Source organism: Alligator mississippiensis, chromosome 1 (assembly GCF_030867095.1).
Source record: "Alligator mississippiensis isolate rAllMis1 chromosome 1, rAllMis1, whole genome shotgun sequence".
In the NCBI taxonomy this organism is placed as follows: domain Eukaryota; kingdom Metazoa; phylum Chordata; order Crocodylia; family Alligatoridae; genus Alligator; species Alligator mississippiensis.
The window spans coordinates 450,723,110-450,745,250 of record NC_081824.1 but is presented as its reverse complement, the minus strand read 5'-3'; the positions used below and the strand labels follow the sequence as shown (position 1 = coordinate 450,745,250).

General features: G+C 55.0%; 1 protein-coding gene across 2 annotated transcripts; it reads left to right on the top strand.

Annotated features, from left to right (window-relative positions):
• Positions 1-8,628: 8,628 nt before the first annotated feature.
• Positions 8,629-18,722, top strand: LOC132249644 (zinc finger protein 436-like). 2 transcript variants are annotated; one of them, XM_059725241.1, is made up of 6 exons: positions 8,629-9,424; positions 9,517-9,727; positions 10,916-11,088; positions 12,266-12,392; positions 12,999-13,115; positions 15,702-18,722. In XM_059725241.1, the coding sequence occupies exons 1-6, from the start codon at positions 9,323-9,325 to the stop codon at positions 16,988-16,990; spliced, it is 2,019 nt and encodes a 672-aa protein (XP_059581224.1). In that variant the 5' UTR covers positions 8,629-9,322; the 3' UTR covers positions 16,991-18,722. The 2 variants fall into 2 exon arrangements, with proteins under 2 accessions (XP_059581224.1, XP_059581226.1); XM_059725243.1 differs by lacking the exon at positions 12,999-13,115 and having other exon boundaries at positions 8,630-9,424.
• Positions 18,723-22,141: the final 3,419 nt, after the last annotated feature.

The following is a 22,141-nucleotide window of genomic DNA, read 5'->3' as shown; positions in this document are numbered from 1 at the left end:
AGTCGTCATCCATCCCTTGGGGCGCTCTGGTGAACAAATGTTCCCCAGATACTGTTGATCAGGGGTGACCACCTTAGAGGTGGCCATCAGATCGACTCTGAGCGAGCCTGGGCTTTATCCAGGCTAAATAGCCCCAGGGCTCTCAGCCTGTCATCGTAGGGTCTGCTTCCCTGACCTCTGATAGCGCGGGCGTGGCTCTTCTCTGGACAGACTCTCTCCAGCTTCTCCACATCCTTTTTGAATTGCGGAGCCCAAAACTGGACGCAGTACTCCAGCTGAGGCCGAGTACAAGGGGAGAATGATGTCCCAGGATTTGCTTGAGAAGCATCTATGGATGCATGCCAGCGTTTTGGTCGCTTGACTAGCTGCAGCGTCGCACTGCAGGCTCGCTGCGGACTCGACTCCTCGCTTCAGGTTGCCCGGGGCTCGGTCTACTGCAGCTTCTTTGGATGCGACTTGACTTCGAGTGACTTGCACCCGCCCGCCTCGACTCGGGCTTTCTTCAGTTCACCCTTGGCGGGCCTCCGTCTACTGCCTTCGTCACACTCCACTCGACTCGGGCTTCCTTCCATTTGCCCCGGTCTCCGTCTACTGCTTTCATTTGCCTTGATTTGGACTTGCCCACACCCTCCCCCCCCCCCGCCACTCTGGCTTTACGACCAGATGAAGGCAGCGTCTGGTCATAAGTGGCCTTGCAGGCTGAGCCGGAGGGCGAGAGCCACAGAAAGGGGCTGCAAGGCCTGCCAGTAGCTAGCAGGGAAAGCCCCGGCCTCCCCCACCTACCCTCCGGGCACCGCTTCCGGGGCTGCGGCGGGCCCCTGCGGCCCCGGGCAGGGCCCTGGCCCCCCCAGCGGGAGTGGGGGGGCAGTGCTGCTGAGCAGGAGGGCACGCGCGTGGGGGCTCGCTCGCCCGCTCGCATGCTCACTCCCCTGCCAGTGTGTTGCCCGACCAGCGGCAGCCCTTTGCATAGGGTCTGCCCCCTGGGGTCGCGGTCCCGCCCCTGGTGCTGCTGCTGCTGCTTTTGGAACCCAGAGAGGAGGAGGAGGAGGAGGAAGGCGCTCGCCCGGAAGGGGAGCGGTCCTCACATCGAGGATATAGCAGCGATTAAACTGATAAGAACAGATTTTATTTTATTTTTCTTTTTTTAAATAACAAAGTATCAAAACCATAAATCTTTCAACACAATCAAGAAAAACCACCAGCTTTCTCACATCAAATCTCAAAAGAGAACCATTCACCCCATAAGAATCTTTCTCGAACAGCAAAGAAACACTTCTCCCCCCCTTACCTAAACCACTCAAACATTTCGACTCCGTCTCATTTATCAACACATAACACACAACATAACATAGTTTCTCTCAACCCTTCCCCTCCCTTCCTCCTATTCAAACAATTTCCTCCAATCAATACCTTCCCACTCCCCTTTACTCCTGTAGTACCCCAACTCTGCATGCACCAAATAAACACACTCCCGTGAAGTAAAACAAAGCCCCTTCTGAACCAATAAACACCTCGTCTTCCACATCGCCACCCGTGTACACAGTAGTAACTCCCGAATTTCCCATTCCCTCACTTTATGCCTCACCAATCCACACACCGCCCCCTCATAACTCACACAATCCCCCCACCGTATCGCTTTACAAAACCCCACCACTCTGCCAAACCCTCTGTGCAAATGAACATTCCCACAATTCGTGAAACACCGTTTCCTCCCCCGTGCATAGTTCCCTTGGACACTCCCCCGACCTTAGCAACCCCCATTTCCACCGCCCTCACTGTTATCACCCTTCTCACCACCCGCCACACAAAATCCTCCTGCTCCCCCTTCTACCTCTTTCCCACTATCCCCTTCAAGACCCTCCCCACCTGTCCCCACAACAATTCCCCTATATCCGCCATCCCATCCCTCCCTCTAATTTCCCTCAACACCCGCTTTGCTTCCCTCAATCCCTCACACCCCAACCCCTCCAGCCCCTTTGCCCTCAAGAAACCCCACCCCCGCATATACCACCTGGCCGGTCTCTCGGCCCACAACCCCGTCCACCTCCCCCCATATAACCCCAACCTTCTCAAGTATCTCCCTGTCCAATACCTACACATTGCCCCCACTCTCCTCCCCTCCAACCCCGCAGCTCTCACCACCCCTTTCCAAAAGTACACGTACAAAAAAACCTCTAATTCTGGCACTCCCCACCCTCCCAAGTCTTCCCTCTTACATACCTCCGTCCTCGCCACCCTCACCGTCTTCCCAACCCCAAAAAAATAGACACAGTTCCCTTTGCACCCGCCTCACCTGCAACCAGGTGGGCGGGTACACCATCAGCATGAACAAAGTCGTTAGCAACAAAAAGTGCTTAATAGTCCCCACCTTCCTTCTAAATGACAGCTTCCTAGTCCCCCATATCCCTACCACTTTCCTCACCCTCCCTCGAACCTCCTCCCATGCCTGTTCCCCCTTTCCCCTCACATCCATATACACTCCCAGTACCTTCAAACCCTCCCTCTCCACCTCCTCCAACCCCCTCCACTCCCCCACCGCCAACAAACTACTCTTCCCCTTATTCACCCATGGCCCCGCCGCCACCTCATACTCCCTAATTCCCTCCACCACCCTCCTCAAAGACCCCTCATCCCAAACCATAAACGTCACATTATCCATGTATAACGTGACCCTCAACTCCCCGGCACCAAAATTCCCCTCACCCTCCCATCCCTTCTCACCCTTTGCGCCAACGGCTCTATGCCGCACACAAACAGCCCCGGAGAGAGGGGGCACCCCTGGCGCACCCCTCTCTCCACCCTAAATTCCCCTTCCAAAAATCCCTTCACCAAAATTCTGGTCCTCGCCCCTCTCTGCAGTGCTCTCACCCACGCCACGAACTTCCCCGGGAACCCCATCCGCCACAACACCTCAAACAAAAACCCGTGCTCCAAACTACCATAAGCTTTCTCTAAATCTACACTACCCACCCCCACCCTCCACCCCCTCTCTCCCACATACTCCAACATATCCCTCCACACCGACTGTGTCCCCACCATCCTCCTACCCTTAACCCCACATGTCTGGTCTTCCCCCACCACCTCCCCCAACACCTTCCCCATCCTCGTTTCCAACACCTTTGAAAATAACTTATAATCCACATTTAAAAGTGTAATTGGCCTCCAATTCGGGAGAGCCTCCCTGCTTCCCTTTTTATGCAATAGCACCCCCACCCCCACCGCAAACCCCTCCCCCACTACCCCCCCGTCTCCATAATTTCCTGAAACACCTCCACCACATCCCCCCACCCCCACCACCTCCCAAAACTCCGTCTGCAAACCATCCAAACCCGGTGTCTTCTCCCTTTTCATCCCCGCCAAAACCTTCCTCACCTCCATCATATCCCTCTCCAAATCCACTCCCTCCCCCTCCCCTAACCTCCTTTCCAACTCCCCCAAGAACCTCTCCCTCGCCTCCCTGTCCACCTCCCGCTTCTAATACAACCTCCAATAGAAACACGTTACCTCCTTCAACACTGCCCCTTGCTCCTCTATCTGCACTCCCTCCCCCATAACCCCCACCCCCACCTCCCTCCTCCCTTTTTCTTTACCTTCTCAGCAAAATATTTTCCCCATTCCTCCCCCTTCCCCCACCCACGGTGCCCGTGCCAAAACCATCCTCTCCCTCTCCTTCCCCCGAAACCATTCTTCCACCGCCCACTTCGCCTCCCCCAACTCCTGCTTCAATTCCCTTCCCCCCACCGCTTCCCAAATCAAATTCCATTCACCGCCCAGCCTGTGATCTGAGCCATGTTGTAGCCCATTGTGCTGTTTACACATATAGTAGAGCAAAGGATGATACACCCTGAGCCCAGTCAGATCTCACTGCATCGGGGCAGAGTGAGGCTCCAGGATCCAGAAGCTGGACTGCTGTTGCTGGTCTACAAGCCAAAGCCGTGCTCAGCAACTGGAGCCACACAGTTACAGGTGCAGACTGTGGACTCTGCAATAGCTGGTATTAGGGATAGTATGTGCTCATGCTAGTCTAGATCAGCATGCTCTATGCACCAAGCAGCCACAGCCTGGGGCAACAGACGGAAGGCTCTTGGTCAAGGGTACCATAAGCTGGTGAGGTGGAAAAAGAGGAAAAAAAGATAGTTGTTTCTTGGAAAGCATTAGTAGCAGTACCTTCTTATTTCATCTTTTGAGGAGAAGAGATTATCGTAAGCCTTACTTTTGCCAGACTTGGCTATTTCCAAATCCTATGCCACACTACAGACATGTGGCTGAAGCACGAGATGTCTAATAGACTGTCTCTATCAGACCACCAAGCAAGTATTACAGGTGTGACCATCAGTTGATGTACTCATTTTTTCCTGTCCTTCGCTGGCCAACAAAGCCAGAGTAAATGGAGCAAAGGACCTACAAGACAACATGATCAAACAGATCATCCCAATGCACAGCAGCATCCCTTTGGCATGGAAAAAAGTTACATCAGTTCCTGCTACTAACCAGATGCTTCTATTATAGCCAATGTATGTCTACATATGCATCAGGATCCTTGTAACAGTTTCTCCTGCCCCTTTTTTTATTTTTTTAAAAGGGGCTAAAACCCAAAACACACCACTAGCAGCTATGTCAGCACATACCATAAGCTAAGGTCAACAGGAAACACGACAGCGACAGGCAGCAGCAGCGTTCCATGTTGGTATAGAAGAGACAGTTCTGGAAGGGAGGATTTTGCATCTTGCACAGGAAGGGGAAAACCCCACCTAACTGACACCTTTGCAATCCAAACAAGAACTGCTTTGGTTCAGTTGCAAAAAGTTCCAGAGAAACCAAGCAGTGTGAATAAGAAGGGGTCACAGCCTTTGTGATGGTACTGGAACAAGCCACCTCAAAAAACACAGGGCACAGACAGAATCTGGGAAGTTCTCCAAGTTTCCCTTCAAAGTCAGCTGCTGCCAGTGCATGCTACCTCCCTCCCAAGTTCCCCCCACTGGTTTAAGCGAGGGTCTCTATTGCACTCTTGTGGGTTATTGGACATGCGCTGGAGCAAGCACGTGTTCTCTTGCTTCTGGTATGTGACAATAGGGCATCAGGCTGAAGATGCATCACCTGCTGCTTTTCTCAACTGGGCAGTGATAGTTATGGGAACTGTGACTGTACCTTGAGTCTTTGTCCAAGCCTGCAAAAGAAGCCCTGATAGCAGAAGGGCTGTTGTCAGGCTGTGAAGAGATGAGGCAAGTCCCAAGGTTTGGGGAAAAGAGGTGGCTGGCCCACTGCTGGGGAGAAGAGCAGTGCCATAGGACTCTGGTCCGCTGTTAAAGGCACCTGGGCTGGCTGTCCATCTTCCACTGCCTTAGTCAAGCAACAGCTGACAGGTCTTTGGTATATCTGCTCAAAGAGGCTTCAAACTTCCAGCAGGTTTCAGACTTCGCACATCTCTTTATCCAGGTCACCAGCTTGGAAAGCCTCTTTTGGGTCTCACACTTCAGAACTTCTGCTTGGTGTCAGACCTGAAGCTCTGGAGAGAGAGACACAAGGGTGTAAGTGGCATCAAGACAGTAGTTAAATGCTTACAAATGCAAAAGATGAAGGACCTATATGCCTATAAAGCTGAACGAGCCACAAGTTTTATTGCCCACAATTACTGCGATTCCCTTCACTGGTGATGGATAGAAGCTGTCAAGTCTGTTCTGTACCCAAAACCCAAAGCATCCCAACCAGGAGAACCATGAGCAAACTTTGCATACCAGAACAAGACAGATGCAAAGTTGCCATGTTGATCTGAAGTCCCCCCAAACACAGGGTTTCTGACTTGGGCTCATCTAAGCACCACTATAGCTGTGCATGCACACTACCGTAAATACCACTATATTCTCTTCCGTCAATGAGCGTACACACATACAGTCATGCCCCTGCCCCCACCAAAGCAAAAAGAGAAACTAAGCATACTGTGTTTATAAGGAAGGCAATACGCGAGTGGACTGGGGTGGGGGCTGTTCCAGGACAGTCCTAACCTGCAATACCAAACAGCACCAAGCTGTGGCAAGTGTGATGCTGGTTTCAAGCTCCTGAACTAATTTGGGGAGCCCTTAGTGCAGTGATTCACCACCAGGATGTTATAGCATGACAGAGTGCCTTGAGATCCTCTCACAGCTGCCACAGGGGACCTCACAAGGTTGCACCATTAAGCACGCAAACATGCGTCTCAGGAGATAAAGCTACGGATTGCAAATAGGACAGCATCAAAAACATCCTGACCTCTTACCATCTTCCCTACTTCTTTTCAAGTAGGGAAAAACAATGAAGCGGGCTCTCTTGCCAAGAGTATAAAATCAAAAGGAGAAGAAAGAGAGAGGCGAGACATTTACTGAGCTGACATTTACTGAGGGATGCCTCGTGTCTGACATGGCCAAGAGGCACTGCTGCCCCCGAGATGCTAGAGCTGCTACAATTATGAGGGCCCCAAGGTCTCAATGTGATCCACACAAGCTCAGGAGGAGTGGTGAAGCCTGTTGGATCACCATCAAATCCTTTGACTCCACTGTATTCAAATATTGGCCGCTTCCTACACAGGGAGCCAGCAGGTTCACTTGGAGGTAGGGCTGATTCTATTGGCCGGGCTACAGAAGAGTTGCTCCATCCACGTGTCTGCCCCATTCTCCGAGATTGGGGACCAGGGATGAGAACGTGTTGGTTGAAGTTTTAGGCTGCATACAAACCCTATAAAATAAGCATGCAGGGCCAGCCACCTTCATAGGGTGTGGAGACAGTGAAAAGAAAAGGAATTCAAGGCAGGTATTTCAGGGCAGCTTATGTCATACACTTGTGATTTGAAGAGAGCAGCTGGGTACTTGGTATCACTGGACTCCATGGGCAGTTATCTTGTCTGGTGCATTGCTCTATCAACACAGTGAATATTTTTCAACAGTCATAAAGGAAATAGAAGCCTTACTACTATGCTAGGGGTCTTGAAATATGTTATTCAGTTTGTCATCCTAGAAAACAAAACAAAACAAAACAGGAAAAGACATCCAGACCCTGACTGCTCACTGCTTCTTCCAGTGGTGTGGAGCACATGATGCCCGTCAGGCACAGATATACCTGCCCGAGCCCACAGCCTGGGTACAGACTGATCTGCTCCCAGCATTCACACTCATCCACCGCCCACCCCAACCCTCTGCAGGGCCCCGAAATGCATCTCCCTGCCCTTCCTATGCCGCCCCTGCCACCTCAAGAGCCCCTTGGCTTCCCTCTCCCACCCATCAGTCTCCTCACACCCCTCCAAGTCCTACCCAGCCTCCTCCCTACCCTCTCAATCCACAGTATCCTGCACAGATGCAACCCTTCATGTCCAGCCTGCCCGACTCCTCACTACCCAGCTCACTGGGCCCTTTCAAGCACCTCCATGTAGTCAAACTTCACTGCTACTCCTTGCATACCCTGCTCCCCCCTCGCCCACAATCCCTTTTCCATCTTCTCAGAATCCAGCTTCCCCCCCAAAACCCAGCTGCCCCCACACCTCCCCGCACCGGCTAGGCTCCAAACCCTACTCGCCATGCATTCCCCACAAGGCCCACTGCCCCCTAAGGCCCCTTGCTTACAACTGCCCCACTGCTCAAACGCTTAATGCCTCGCAGGTTTCTTCTCCTCAAAACCCTCCAAAACCATTTCCCCCACCACCCTTCACAGACGCCGACCATGAGGCATGTGGATACAAGGCACCAACTGCTTCACCTTGCCCCACCACCCCCCACCCCCCTCTTGCACCATGCCATCTGGCCTCCACCCTCCACAGACCAAGACTAAGACACTGTCAGGGGAGAACTTGCTTCAGCTGCTGGCAGCATCCCGACCCCAGGAGACAGCCCTGCCCATCCACCTCTGCAGGGCTTTCTGCCACCCTGGATTGGCTGCTGCCTGCCCGAGGGGCGGGGTGGCTGGCGGTGCGGTCCCAGGTGCAGGTGCCAGGTGTCGGCAGCCGGCGGGCGGAGCGGGTCGATGCTGGGTCCCGCGGGGAGGGGGTCGCACACGGTCCGCCTGGGCTGTCTTGACCCCAGAGCCGGGTGGGGGGGGCGGCAGTGCTGGCAGGCGGAGCCTCCCGCGCACTCACGCACGCGCGCACAGGCTGCACAGAGAGCTGGGCTGGCGCGTCCCTCCCCCCAGCGGACCTGCCCGGCGCTCCATCGCCCCCTCCCCACTCCTCCCCTCCCCCCGGGGCCTCCGGCCACCCCACTCCGCCCCCCAAGACCTCTTCCCCCTCCCACAAATGTACCTGCAGGGAGCTGCTCTCCAGCCTTCCCCACCGGATTCACGGCCGTGCGCGCGCGCGCGCGCGCGTGTGTGTGTGTGTGTGTGTGTGTGTCCGTGTGCGCGCGTGTGTCCGTGTGTCCAAGTGCCTGGTGCCCCCTGTGTCCCTCTTGCACGCCTGAATGCTGCCCGCCTGCAAAGGGAAACCCACGGTTTCCCAACCCCTCTAGACACTGAATTTGGACAAATGCTGTCCCGGGTTATGCAGCCCAGGACCAGGATTTGAGGTTCCTATTTGGGCACTGTCCCATCCAGCCAGGGAGCGGGGGTCACCCTAAGTGCAGGGCTGGGGGGAGGGAGCAGCTGTTGGGCTGGGGAAGGGGTGGAGAGCTGCGGCGGTGCCATTTCTCCAGCCAGCCCGGTGCCCGCATCCTGCGCTGGGGCTGGAGGGGAAGTGGGGAGGGCTCCAAGACTGCTCCGAGTGGGGTGGTCGGGAGCATCAGGGCTGGGTAAACCTCAAGCTGGGCCAGGGTTACGGTCCCGGGTCTCGGATCCATGGTCAGATTTCTACTGTCTCCTTTCCCACAGGCGCCGTGCACGAGTGTACAGAGAGCGAGAGCCAAGGCCCCGGCTGGGTGAGATCCCTCCTGGGGAGACGTGGCTGCTGCGCTGCAGCCCGTGGCAGCTGCGCGCCTTCCCTTCGCAGCAGGAGCTGGAGGAGCAGGGCCCAGGAGGTCTGCAGCCAGGGGCTGAGGGTGCAGAAGTCCCTCGTGTCGTCCAGACCAGAGCTGGTCCAGCACAGAGAGATTTGGGGGCAGGACACAATGCAGGCCATGCAGCCCCCTTGTGAGGCCAAGCTGCTCTCCACAACCCCACAGCTGGCACTGCAGGATGAGCTCCCCACCCCAGAGCCCTGGCACGCCAGCTCTTCCACGGCCTTCACTACCGGGAAGCCGAAGGCCCAAGGAAGATTTGCAGCCGCCTGTGGGAGCTCTGCCGGCGCTGGCTGGAGCCCCAGAGCTGCAGCAAGGAGCAGATCCTGGAGCTGGTGGTGCTGGAACAGTTGCTGGCCATCCTGCCCCAGGACATGCAGAGCTGGGTGCGCAGGTCCCGCGTGGCGACCTGCACTCAGGCTGTGGCCCTGGCCGAGGGGTTTCAGCTGGTACAGGTGGAGGACGAGAAGCTCCAGGTGAGAGCGTTTGGTTGGTGCCATTTGTATTTCCACGTGTCTGGGGAATGTTGCTTCCCAGCTCCCCAGTGACACATTTATCTCGTCCCCAGGTCACAGTGCATGTGAAGGTCGAGGAGGTGTCCTCAGACAAGATGCAGCCCACTGGGGCTCTGCTGGAGCCTGGTGATTCCTGGGTGCAGCAGCCAAAGGCTCGTTGTGAGGACAGGCCTCTGGTGGAGGCAGGAGAGAGAGAAACCCCAGGGCCCGAGGACAAGCTGCCTCATGTCGCCAAAGAGGAGCCTCCACTTAACCTGGAGCCAGGTCCTTACCAGCCTTTTTGATGTGCAAGATTAACGTGGGCTCAACACCTAAAGAGCAACAGTTACCTCCCTCCACCCCCCGCTATTATTAGTGTTGGCTACTGGGTTTAGGCCAGTTGATTTTGGGGGACAACTAAATAGAAAACAGGGACGGGAGTGAGGATGCAGGCTCCAAACAAGTGCTGCAAGCGGGGACAGCGAGCGGAGCAGAGCGGACAGTAGCTGGTGGCTCTTGAATGACTCCAAGGAGCCAGGGGCAGGTGAGATGCGGGATGAAGTCCTGGCTTGCAGTTAGGAGCCTGAGCGACTGTCCTGCTGTTGGGGTGAGAGACTCCAATGCCTGCCCCTGCCTGGGACAGGGCTGCAAAGTTGGTAACTGTGTGGCTGGGGTGGGACAGGGCTCTGGTCTCTATGGGTGGTCCAAGGCCCAAGAACTTTCTCACTGCCTGCATCGCTCCTCACAGAAAGATGCTTTACATGACTGGCTCTTGCCGTGCTGCCACGGTCACAATCAGTGATCTAATTGCTGTTCTAAGATCAGTGTTGTAATAATATCAATCAATAAGAGGCTGGTGCAGGTGATGAGGAAATGAGTCCCCAGTGGCCTCTGGCTGGTCCAGGTGCAGTTAACCCAGGCCTCTGTCCTGCTGCAGATCCCTGGGAGCTGTCGGCATGTGGAGGGTCCCCAGGCGGGTGCGCCAGACCAGGCCCTTCCCCAGGCGAGGTGAGGAGGAGTGGTGGGTCTCCCCTTTCCAGTGGCAGGAAGCCTTGTCCCCCAGTGTAGAAATCTCTCTGCCAGAACCGTTTGATGGGTCCGTGCTCCAGCAGGTTGGCGGCTCTTGTTCTCCCGGTGCCCCTGGAAGCATTTCACGCGTCCTGGAGTAGGCTGGCCCTGCATTTCCCCCCCAACCCCGACCAGACATGTGGACGTGACACAGCACCAGCATCCCTCCAGATCCTTTCCCAGGGAGCGATACGATGTCACGGTGCTGTGATCACCACCAGCGCTGGGACAGTTCTAGGGGCTCATCTCCAGCCTCTTGCCATAGGATGATGAGTCTCCCATGTTCCCTCTCTTCCACACACTGAAGCCTCCAGCTGCTTTCATCCCAGGCCAGTCCAGGACACTAGTAGGGCTTTCGCCATGCCACCACCTCAGGGCTAACCTGTGCACTCTTCCCACCCGCAGGTGCTGGGACCCTGAGCAGAGCAGATCAGCAGCCTCCCAAGGAAGGGCCTGTCAACCTGGAGCTGCAGAGACCCTCTGCAGGGAAACGGGGACAGAGCAGCTCCCTGACACCTGGGCCAGGCCAGCTGCAGAAGGGGCAGGGCAGGCCTGCAAAGCAGGGGGAGAGCATGGAGGTGAGCAGGGCACCAGCTCCAGATGGGGGTGGGAATGCAGCTTGGGCAGAGCCCAGGAGGAGCCGGGGGTGCTGTCAAGAGTTTGGGTAGCAGAGAGACCTGAAGAGTGAGGAGTCTCTAGTGATGGAGATTGCAAACACCCCAGGCGGCATTAATAGCAGCGTGCTCCCGGGGGCAGAGCCAGAGGTGCTGGCATGGGAAGGTCTGGTCAGAGTCCAGCCAGCCAGCACCAGGAAGCCTGGGGTAATGGTCTCTACAGCTGAGCCCAGCAAGTCCTCTTCCGCCTGGCTAGGACTGGGGAGCACAGAGGGTCTCTGCCACTGATGCCAGCAGGGTCTCCCCAGCCCATCAGTTTGGTATGAGTGAGCAGCACACCTGGCTGCTGATTATCTGTGTTAGTGTGAGGTGAGGCAGAAGCCAGGATAGATTTGCAGCTTACAAACTAACTGAATCAGAGGCACAGCAAAGGTTTTTTCAATTCCATGCTCATTTCATAAATTGAAATTAAAGGATATGCACAGACCAGACTATTAAATAGAGAGAGTCTTTTGAATACCAAGTCTAGGGGGGCAGCGTGGTGGGAAGGTGGACAGTGCTGGGAGAGGGGAATGTAAGTAAAGACCCCCCCGCACAAAGGGGACACAGCAGCTAATCTAGTTAATTGGATAAGAATCCCTGTTTGCATTTATCCTAATTAGATAAGGTCCCAATTATCGTAATTGGATAAGGTCCCTGTTTGGGCCGTGCCTAACACAGCCCAGCCACCAGATGATTTCTGGTTGTACAACTCCATGTTCAGGTTTGTTTTGAAGTGTTTGGTCCAAGAACAGCTGCTCTGAGGTCAGCACTGGGAAGTCCAGTGAGGTGAAAGTGTCTTGCCACAAGCCTTTGTCTCTTCCTGGACCAGATGTCACCAGCAGGACCAGGGGCCTGTGGGGCACCAGCATGGGGCGGGGGTTGGCTATGGGTTGGGAGCAATTTTTTCTCTTATGAGAGAATTTGCAGTTTTTAAACAGACAAAACCAGGATCCTTGCATATCATGTGCCAGCTGAATAGCATACCCCCGCTCCTGTCATGGCTAAGCTTGCAAAGCACTGTAGTGCAGAGTGAGTGCAGACAGGGCCGTGGGGGCAGCTGGGGCAGGAGATACTGATGCTGTAACACTTGTGACTGCAGCTCCGGGAGGTGTTTGAGGACGTGGCAGTGTATTTCACATGGGAGGAGTGGGAGCTGCTGGAAGAGGAAGACAAGGAGCTTTACCGGGACCAGATGCTGAAGAACTACCAAGCCCTTGTTTTCCTAGGTAAAGCTCTGGTTCTTGCTTTGCCTTGGAGCCATGTGAGCTCTGAAGTGTTGTCTTCTCTCTGGTTTTAACAGTCTCATCCTCATGAACTTTTGGCCGGTGGCTTAAATCCCTTTGCTCCCCACTGCTCTGTCCATGATCAGACCTCTCACATTTCACACTTGTATATATTCCTCCTTCATTTGATCCAGCCACCTTCCTTGGAGTCTTCCCCCTTGATAACATGATTTCCCTTTGCCTTCTCACCATGCTCATATCATTTGCCATTCATTGGGCCTAAAAATGCACTAACAGCTGTTCCTTGGGCAGTTATTCTGATTTCCTCCCTCTCTTGCCTAATGTGTCTTGTCCAAACTCATTTCCACTCATTTGCCTGGAATTACACTGGTGTTTCCTTTCTTGTGACCATATGTCCACTGCCTGGATGAAAAAGACCATCCTCTTCTCCATGCTGTGCCTTCCCTTTCATCCTAAATGTCCATCCTCCCTTGTCCTTCAAGTCCTTAGTATAATCCTTGAGTTCATTGGCTCCATTCCCCAAATTTCAGTTGCTTATTCTGCATCCAGTACCAGTGGATAAACTCTCTTTCAACACTGGCCAAACAGGATATCAAGGTCCCACACCTGACTTACTCTGCCGCATCCAGTCAGGACAGGTGCAGCTCTGGGTGTGTGACGATGAGGACTGTGGGGAAATCTCGAGGTCGGAGGACCTGCTGCCAGGTGAATTGTGGCTGTTTCCTCCACCCAACTCCCCTCTCACAGATGCTGCATGGCCAGGGTGAAAGGGAGCCTGGAAACTTCAGACCTGCTCTGTGCTGACATTTCAGGGTGCTGACCTCAAATCGCTTATGTTGTCATGTGTGCAGACAGGTGTTGTTCCACTCCTTAAAATTCAAACTGTGGAAACTGTTACCAACAGGATTCTTTTTGTCAAAGACCCCCAAGGGTTGACATGGCCCCTTGCTGATTTAACATTAAGTAAACTTTAATAGTAATTATTACAAGTGTCCTTCCTGTACTACGACCCAAAAAGTGGCTCCCTTAGACATTACAGCAGCAACCTTTGGTGGTGCTGGCCTCGTGTCCTCCGCTGAGTGTGGGAGATGTTTGTTTCTGGCTTTCCCGCTGTTCAAGTAAAAATTGCACGACTGCCCCCCAACTCCCCAGGCTAACAGCATGCACACAACACCCCGTTCCTTTGTCCATTACTTGAATAACTTTCTCGTGCCAAATTGCCTAATCTCCCCTTCCTTACCAACCAAACAGGTTTTCACCAGCGATAATTATGGGTAAGTTTTTTAATCTCTTCCAGTACTCACATGATGGTTTTCTTTGATATTTAAGATGGCTTTTTAGATCAGAGAAACATCCCGTGATCAGAGCTTTTGGGGTCCAGACATGTTCTCGGGAATTCTGTCCCTTCTATATAATGGGCAACGCTTTCCTTGTTGTTTCAAATGGATTGCTTGTGCCATTGGAGCACTACCAGTGCCCCTCTGCCCTGCAAGATGCTGGAGAAATGCTAAGGGTCAAAAGAAAACCAACAAAAGGATGAGAATAAAAACACAGTCAGTCCGCCCTTTTCGATCTTTGGCATGACTGATATTTTTGAGGCCCTGGAGGCCATACTCCAGGGATGTACCATTTTCTGTAGCCACTTTGCAGATATTCCAGAACTCATCCAGACGTTCTGCTTACATTTCATTGTCTAGCATAGTTAACACCACAACCACTTACAGCAGTAACGGTACACAAACACTGCCGAGCAAGCAAGACAATTACTATGCATAACACAATGAAGCTCGAATCTTCTTTGTACCAAGTGAACTTCTTGATGATTCACTGCTGGTCCACATCCTGGAAAATGCAGACAAAAAAGGGAAGGGCTTAACCCCTAACGTTCATGTCATGGGGTCACTTTTGACACTGTGGCTGGCCCTGGCCCTGCTGGAGCTCCTTCACAGATTCCCCTCTTTGCAGCTTGAGGCTGCTTTTTTAGCAATCTTTTCTGCTTCAAGTGACGGCTGCTGCAAGGTCTACCCTGCCACACAACTTCCCTTCTTGGCTTTCACCAGGGGTTTTTCTGTTTGGGTAGGCTCCCCCTGTCCTTTTCCCAGCAAAGAGTAACCCACAAAGCAGTGGGAACCAAGGTTTTCAGGCGCTCTGAACTTGCCTTTCTCGGGTGTCAACATGTGGCATTTTGTAGAGACTGCCCTGCCACAAGTAGCCCCACCACACTAACCGGTCCCAGGAGGGTGTCGTTTTCAGGACTTAACCAGGACTAATCTTTAGGCTCTTCTGCCCTGGTTATCTTCATCCCTCATGGGCACAGCCTCTCACTTCTGGGTTTTTTGCGCCCCCCAGCCATTCTTGTTGGACAAGAGAGAGTCTGGGGCTGTCCCTGGTGTCTCCTGGTAGGAGTGACCTGGAGCACAGGATGTGTGTAATCCTGGTCTCAGGCTGCATGAAGTGGGTCAGTGGAGTGGGTGGGATTCAGAAGATTTCATGTTGTGACGGGAAGGGAATACCCCACTGTTTGTACCAGACTCTTCCCTGTGCCGTTTCCTCTCTGGAGCCCTGAGTGTCACAAAGCCTGAGGCTCAGCCCAGAGTCCGTGTGCGGGTTCGTGCCAAGGCCTTTGTCCCAGTGCAGATTCCTGTGATGTGGAGGCTGCCTGGGGTTCATTAGCAGAGGGAAGCTCCGTGAGATCATTCCCTGCATTAGACATTGCCCCAGAAACAGGCAGGAAGCAGATCACTGCTCCTTCCAGAAGGGAGACCACAGCTCTCAATCCTCCACTTCCAAAACATTTCTTGGAGGGATAATGCATGAAACATGATGGCTTTTGCTACCAAGCAGTGTAAGGCAGTGCTCACCACACACTCCTGGCTGGTGACAAGTCCCAGAAATGCACCCCGAGGCTGTTCACCTTTGTACCCAGATGCTGCCTTCTTGACTGCCAGAGATCAAGGGCAAGCATTGCAGATGGGTCTTGCCAAAGCACTGGGGCTTCTGGAGTGTGTCAGCCCAGTCAGGTGGAGGGCTCAGTGTCATCTCCCCCTGGACCCACCGGTGCTGTGGGGTACAGCAGCCCTTTGAGAGCCTCAGTTTTATTCATAGCAGATCCTCCTGGTCTCATCCTCAGCCTGTTAAAACACGATCCTATTCAGGTACTGTCCTTAGCGTACATGTCCCACACGTTTCTTGGAGCAGGGCACGAGGTGATGGGGCTGGGAGCTGGCCCAGAAACTTTGAGAGTCTGGCAGCAGGGCAGGAAGTAATTTGGTGTTTCTTCCTCCCATGCAGGACATGCCTGGTTGCTGAGCAGAAGTGAGGAGCAGGCTCCTGAGGAAGGGCCTGGAAAGCTGGAGCCAGCCTGGGCTTCCCTGGGGAGTATGGGTGAGGTGGATTCCCTGAGCCCAGCGAAGGACCAATGGCACAAGGATCAGGGGATGCCCCAGAAGCAGGAGACTGTAGCAATGAATGCAGTCCCATCTCTAGTTGGGCATTGGAGTGAAGAAGGGAAAGAAGCCAGAAAAAGCCCAAGGTGCAGGGAAGAATATGTCGTGCTGAGACACCTGAAGAGGCAGAAAGCAAAGGTCCACTGCAGAGAGAGACTAGATGCAAACCAAGTCAGTATGGGGGGCCTCAAAGGGAAGCAAGAACTCACTACTAAGCCCAGGGGGAGAGCCCACCCCTGCCCTCAGTGCAGGGAAAGTTTTAGCTGCCCCTCACTCCTGACTCTGCACAAGATAAGGCACTCTGGGGAGAAGCCCCATGTATGTGCCAAGTGTGGGAAGAGTTTCACCTGCCTCTCGACCCTGGCTGCTCACCGCCAGATCCATTCTGGACAGCTCCCCCACCGCTTCACCAAAAGGGGGAAGAGCTTTGTGCGCAGCTTGGAGCTGTTCAAAACCCAGGATGTGCACAGGAAGAAGTGTCAGTACCGCTGTGTCACATGTGGTAAGACCTTCACCCATTTCTTCTCCCTGGTTCAGCACCGTCGGATGCACTTGGGAAGGAAGGCACACCGCTGCACCAAGTGCAGGAAGAACTTCATCAGCTGGCAAGGCCTGTTGTACCACCAGTGTGTGCAGAGGGGGCAGCAGCCACACTGCTGCACGAAGCGTGGGAAGAGCTTCAGGCAGCTCTCCAGCCTGACCAAGCAGAGGTGCATGCACACAAGGGAGAAGCCATATCAGTGCTCTGAGTGTGGGAAGAGCTTCACCTACCACTCCCACCTGGCCAAGCACCAACATGTCTACACAGGGGAGACGCCATATCAGTGCTCTGAGTGTGGGAAGAGTTTCAGCATCCCCTTCTGCCTGGCCCGGCACCAGCGCATCCACACAGGAGAGAAGCCACATCAGTGCTCTGTGTGTGGGAAGAGCTTCACCCAGTCCTCCACCCTGGCCCGGCACCAGCGCATCCACACCGGGGAGAAGCCATATCTGTGCTCTGACTGTGGGAAGAGCTTCACTCGGTCCTCCTACCTGGCCCATCACCAGCGCATCCACAAAGGGAGAAGCCACATCGTTGCTTTTAGTGTAGGAAGAGCTTCACCTACTCCTCCAGCCTGTTTTGAACACCAGTGAGTCTACACAGGGGAGAAGCTACATGGGTGCTCTGAGTATTGGAAAGGCTTCACCCATCTCTCCCACCCATCCTGGAATCAGCACATCCACACTCAGAAGCATCCCTAATTCTGCCAGCAGTGCAGGAAGGGCTTGGAGATGTCTGCCTGCTCAGCACCCACCAGTGGCCGCATTCAGACAAGCACCCTCATGCTGGTGGACTGCAGAAAGAGTTCCCCCAGGCTTTGTCCCTTGTAGGGTACAGTGGGAGTCCAGAGCCCAGAGGCTGGCCCCCAAGGTACGATTGTCAGCGGGGGGGTGTTAAGAGGAAACACCTCAGACAGAGGTCAGCCCCGATGTGGGGTGAGGAGGAGATGATCTTTGCATCAACCTTGGAGCCTGTGCATTCCCCATCATTCTCTAAAAGTACTCCCAGGGGAAGAAGTGCCTTCATGCTAGGCTGCCCTCCCCCAGACAGCTGACTTCAAGTGACACCCGGGGACTTTTCTTGGCTGCCTCCCAGCTTTCTCCTTCCTCCCAGTCCAGGGGTTCTGGTATATGAGCCCCTGAGTTGCAGGGAGGAGTGCATTTATGGCTGGGGAAGCATTCCCTACCCTCCTCCCTGACCTCACCTTTCCTCACCACCACATCTCCCCTCTCCCAGACCTGCCCATGCCCAGTGGGCTCTGCAAGGAGTTGCTTCTGCCACTCCTGGAGCCTTTTTGGCCTGTTTTGCTTTTCAGCCTCTGCAGAGCTGTGCACCACAGGGTGTGTGCTGCTCCCCTGCCCTCCTCCCCTTCATTGTATTCTCTCTCATGCATTCCCTGCTACTAAAGCCCCAGAACTGAGCATACCACCCCTGTGGTTGATCTCTGTGTCCTCTCTGGAGCTGTGCAATGGGAACAGACCCAGGCGCGCAATCCTTTCCAGGGCAGATCTCTCTGTGACTTCCCAGCCCCTTCCCTTTCTAAATGATTCACCACAATCCAGAGATTGTTGCTAACCCTTGGGAGCAAGAGGTGGTCTGATCTACCCACCCTGCTGCTTCCTGACTGGCTGCTCCCACCCCTTTTGCCCTCTTCCCACAGCAGGACGCAGAGCTGGGTGAGCCAGCACCACAGCGTGAGCAAGTCTGGGCGAGCAACTGGCCAGTGGCTCAACAGGTGCCCCAAGCCAGCACCGTCTGACCTGTTCTTGCCCTCACCCACCACAACCACCCATCTGCACCATGGAGGTGACGGGAGGAGTGGGGGGTAGTCTGTGCATGGTGCCAGCTCCAGTGGGGTGTCTCCCCACCCTTGGGAGAGCAGGTTTTCCACAACAGTGACAGCACCCCTGCCAGCATGCCTGCAACATGTAATGCTGGGGCAGGTATTAGAGTCAGGACCGGTGGTGTGTGCTGGGCCTGGGGTGGGGCATTGGGCACAGCTGTCCAGCCAAGCATGGGGGAATCAGGCTGAGTTTGTCCCCTGTGGGGGTTGGTGGGTTGCACCACCTGCCCCTGCAGAGTCAGGCGCAGGGCTGGAGCTGGGGTCATTACTGCCATGCCCTGCAGGGCAAGGGGCACCGGATGCAGGGGGGTGGGGGAGGGACTGCACTGACCTGACGCAGATGCTGGTGTCTGTCCCAGACCCAGGGGCTGTGGTAGCTGGCAGGGGGTGTTACACCCTCACGCCCGCTGCAGGGAGCACTGCAGAGGTGAGTGCACATCCAGAGCCAGGTCGAGGAGGTTATATTGCACTTGATGTGTAGGGGCGGGGCGGGGGGGGGTGGTAATGCCCTCAAGCTTCTGCAGTGAGTGCTGCAAGGGTGAGATCTGTGTTCACCTGGGGCAGGTGTGAAGGGAGCCGGGGTAGGTAGGGGTGATACCTCATTGCCCTGCAGGGGGCATCATCATTGGGGGGGGGCACAACTCCACCTGTGGTATGTATGAGGCACACCTACTGGGGAGACTGGGGGGTCCACACTTACCTGGGGCAGGTGTGATAGGGGCTGTAATGGGACAGAGGGTGCTATACCGCCATTTTCCAGCATTTTCCAGGGTGCTATGGGGGTGTCTGCTCACCTGGGGCAGGTATGGGGTGGGCTGTCATGGGGTAGGGGGATGGGTGGACCTCCATTTCTTCCTCTCTCTCCTTCTACTTAAACTCCCCATCCTGTGCCCAAAAAAGCCCAAGCCCAACCGGTGACCACCCTCCCTGCAGCCCTGGGGGATCTCCAGGCTGGCCTGGCTCCATCCCAGGGATGCCTCCTGAGCACCAGGATGTGTCTGAGCCCCCTGGTCAGACCAGTACAAACTGGGGAGCTTTGCCTGCCTTTATAGTGTGATCCCGGCCTCTGCCTGGGATCCCTGGAGTGTAGATTAACAACCTGTCACAGCATCCAGAGGATGAGCACCATGGCCCCCTGCTTTTCCTGGGGCAGGATCAGGTGCGATGTCTGCTACTGTGTCAGGCTTGTGGCAGTTTGGCTTAGAAGTTCAATGATGGGTTTGTCTGGGCTGGTTTGGACAGGGCTAATGCTGACTCAGGCAGCGACTGGAGTGGAGGTGACCTCTGCAGGCCCCCTCAGCCCCTCTGTTCTAGGATTTCCATGATGAGAACGTCTCCTAGAGCTGTGGCTCCCAACCATTTTAGACTGCGGACTGGCAAACTGCGGACCGAAAGCAGAACCTTTCATAGAAGTAATTGCATAGACATTAGGGCTGGAAGGGACCTCGTAAGACACTGGGTTCAGCCCCCTGCCCCGGGGCAAGAAGTCAGCTAGGGTCAAAGGATCCCAGCAAGAGAAATGTTTCTTGAAAGTGTCCAGAGTAGGTGATTGCACCACGTCTGGGGGAGCCTATTCCAGGCCTTGGGGGCTCGGACAGTGAAGAAGTTTTTCCTTATGCCACCCTAAAACAGTCTTGCAGGAGTTTGTGACTGTTGGACCTTGTCATCCCCTGGGGTGGTGGCAGTGAGCGGGGAGCTCCCGCAGGCAACCACAGTGGTGTTGGCAGTGTGGGGCGAGAGGGAATGAACATTGGTGGTCAGCAGTGGTGGTGGCCAGTGGTGATCAGGGACTGCCTGCAGATGCTGCCAGAGGTGATGGTGGCGATGGAGGGGGTGGCAAGCAGCAACAGCCTGCACGCACTGCCAGCAGCATCAGCAGTGCTTTTCACAGAGGGTGTACCGCCGATCTCAGTCCCATAGCTCGGACCCTCTCTTCATAAGGCCTGTTCTCTGCCCTCAGATCATGCATGTGGCTCTCTTCTTTCCAAATTTCTCCATGTCCTTCCTAAATTGTGGACCCCAGAATTGGATGCACTACTCCAGCTGCAGCCTCACCAAGGCCAAGTACAGCAGGAGGATGACTTCTTGGGTCTTGCTTGAGATGCATCAGTAGATGGAAGCCAGAGTTTTATTTGCTTTGCCGGCTGTGGTATCGCATTGGCGGCTTATATTCATCTTGCGGTCAGTCATAATCCCCAAGTCTCTTTTGGTCATGGTGCTAGTGCGTGTAGCATTGCTGAGCCTGTAAGCGTGATGCAAGTTTTTATTCCGGAGGTGGAACACCTTGCATTTGCCCATTTTGAATGCCAGCAGGTTTTCCTCTGCCCACCTTGCAAGACTGTCAAGATCAGCCTGGATCACCAGCCTGTCCTCAAGTGCAGACACTCTTCCCCAAAGTTTGGTGTTGTCAGCGAACTCGGCCAGTCTTTTGACACCAGTGTCCAGATCGTCTAAGAAGACATTAAACAGTACAGGTCCGAGAACGGCACCTTGGGGGACACCAACCTGAGCAGACCTGGGGCTCTGTTAGTCTCTGTTCATAGGGAAGGCCCTCTGTACCGTTGTTCTCTGGACCTGCTCAAGTCCCCCTAGATCCTGCCAGACATGCAGGGACCAGACCTGGGCACAGGATTCGAGGTGTGGGTGCACCATGGATTCATAAAGGGTTATCATGATGCTTTCAATCTTGTTCACAATTCTCTTCCTCATCAGCCCTCACATTTTCCATTGTTTTCTTCATGGTTGCTAGGCATGGAGCTGATGCTCTTATTGAACTCTCCACAATCACTTCCAGGTCTCCTTCCTGTGTCTGGTTCGGGACCCCACACTTCCAGGAGGAGGTGGGCAGGTTGGACAGAGGCCAGCAAAGAGGGACCCAAAGGATGAGGGGCCTGGGAGGCAGGGGGAGAGGCTGGAAGAGCTCAGGTGATTGAGTCTGGAGAAGAGAAGACTGAGTGGGGTTTGACCCCAGTCTTGGGGCAACAACAGCGCAGATGGAGACGGGCATTTCTCCGTGAATGTCAGGGACGGGACTAGGAGCAGTGGTCTCCTGCTGCAGCAGGGGAAACTGAGGCTAAAGAGGAGGAGGAATGGGCTGGTAGTGCCCTGCTGGAGCTGCAGGGGGGTGGGAATGAACTCAGGAGCTGCCAGGTAGAAACCATGCCCCACTACAGGGGACAACTGGCCCTGCTCCCCCTCTCTGCCCCTGCTCACCACGTCCAGCACTCCGGGAAGGGTGTGCACACGCTCACCTCATGATGCCATACAGTGTGCACCCCACCCCCTATGCAGGAGGGTGGGCATATAAACACACGCACACCCTGTGCAGAAAGGGATGCATGTGTGCATGCATACACCCCATGCAGGAAGGCACACACGTGCACACACCTGTGCAGCAGGATGGGCACACACCCCCCATGCAGGAGGGCAAGCACACCCACATGCACACCCACATGCAGGTTGGGCAGGTGCACACTCACCCCCTCTCCCACAACTTGTCCCTGGGTGGGTGCAACTGGACAGTGGGGCTGAGGGAGGGGAAGGGGAGCTGAGGGAGGGGGCAGGGGTTGGGCACCAGGCTGCCACCTTCGCCTGCTCCTGCTGCCCCCAGTGCAAGCCCCACTGGGCGGGCACCACCCCCTGCTGCTGGGAAAACTGAGGCTGGAGAGGGGGAGGAGGGCTCCGTGCTCATGTGGAGGGGTGTGCAAGGGGCAGGGGAGTCCAGGTGTGGAGAAGAGAAGGTGTGTGCTCTGCATGTGCAAGGGGTAGAGGAGTCCAGGACTGGGGGAGACAAGGTGTGTGCTCTGCACGTGCAAGGGGCAAGGGGTTTGGGCCTGGGGAAGAGAAGTTGTGTGCTCTGGGTGTGCAAGGGGCAGGGGAGTCCAGGCCTGGGGGAGAGAAG

Coding starts and splice junctions, on each gene's coding strand:
- LOC132249644 (XM_059725241.1), top strand. CDS start 9,323: ATGCAGAGCTGGGTGCGCAGGTCCCGCGTGGCGACCTGCACTCAGGCT. Junction 9,728..10,915: donor TCCACTTAACCTGGAGCCAG/GTCCTTACCAGC, acceptor TCCCACCCGCAG/GTGCTGGGACCCTGAGCAGA. Junction 13,116..15,701: donor GTCGGAGGACCTGCTGCCAG/GTGAATTGTGGC, acceptor CCTCCCATGCAG/GACATGCCTGGTTGCTGAGC.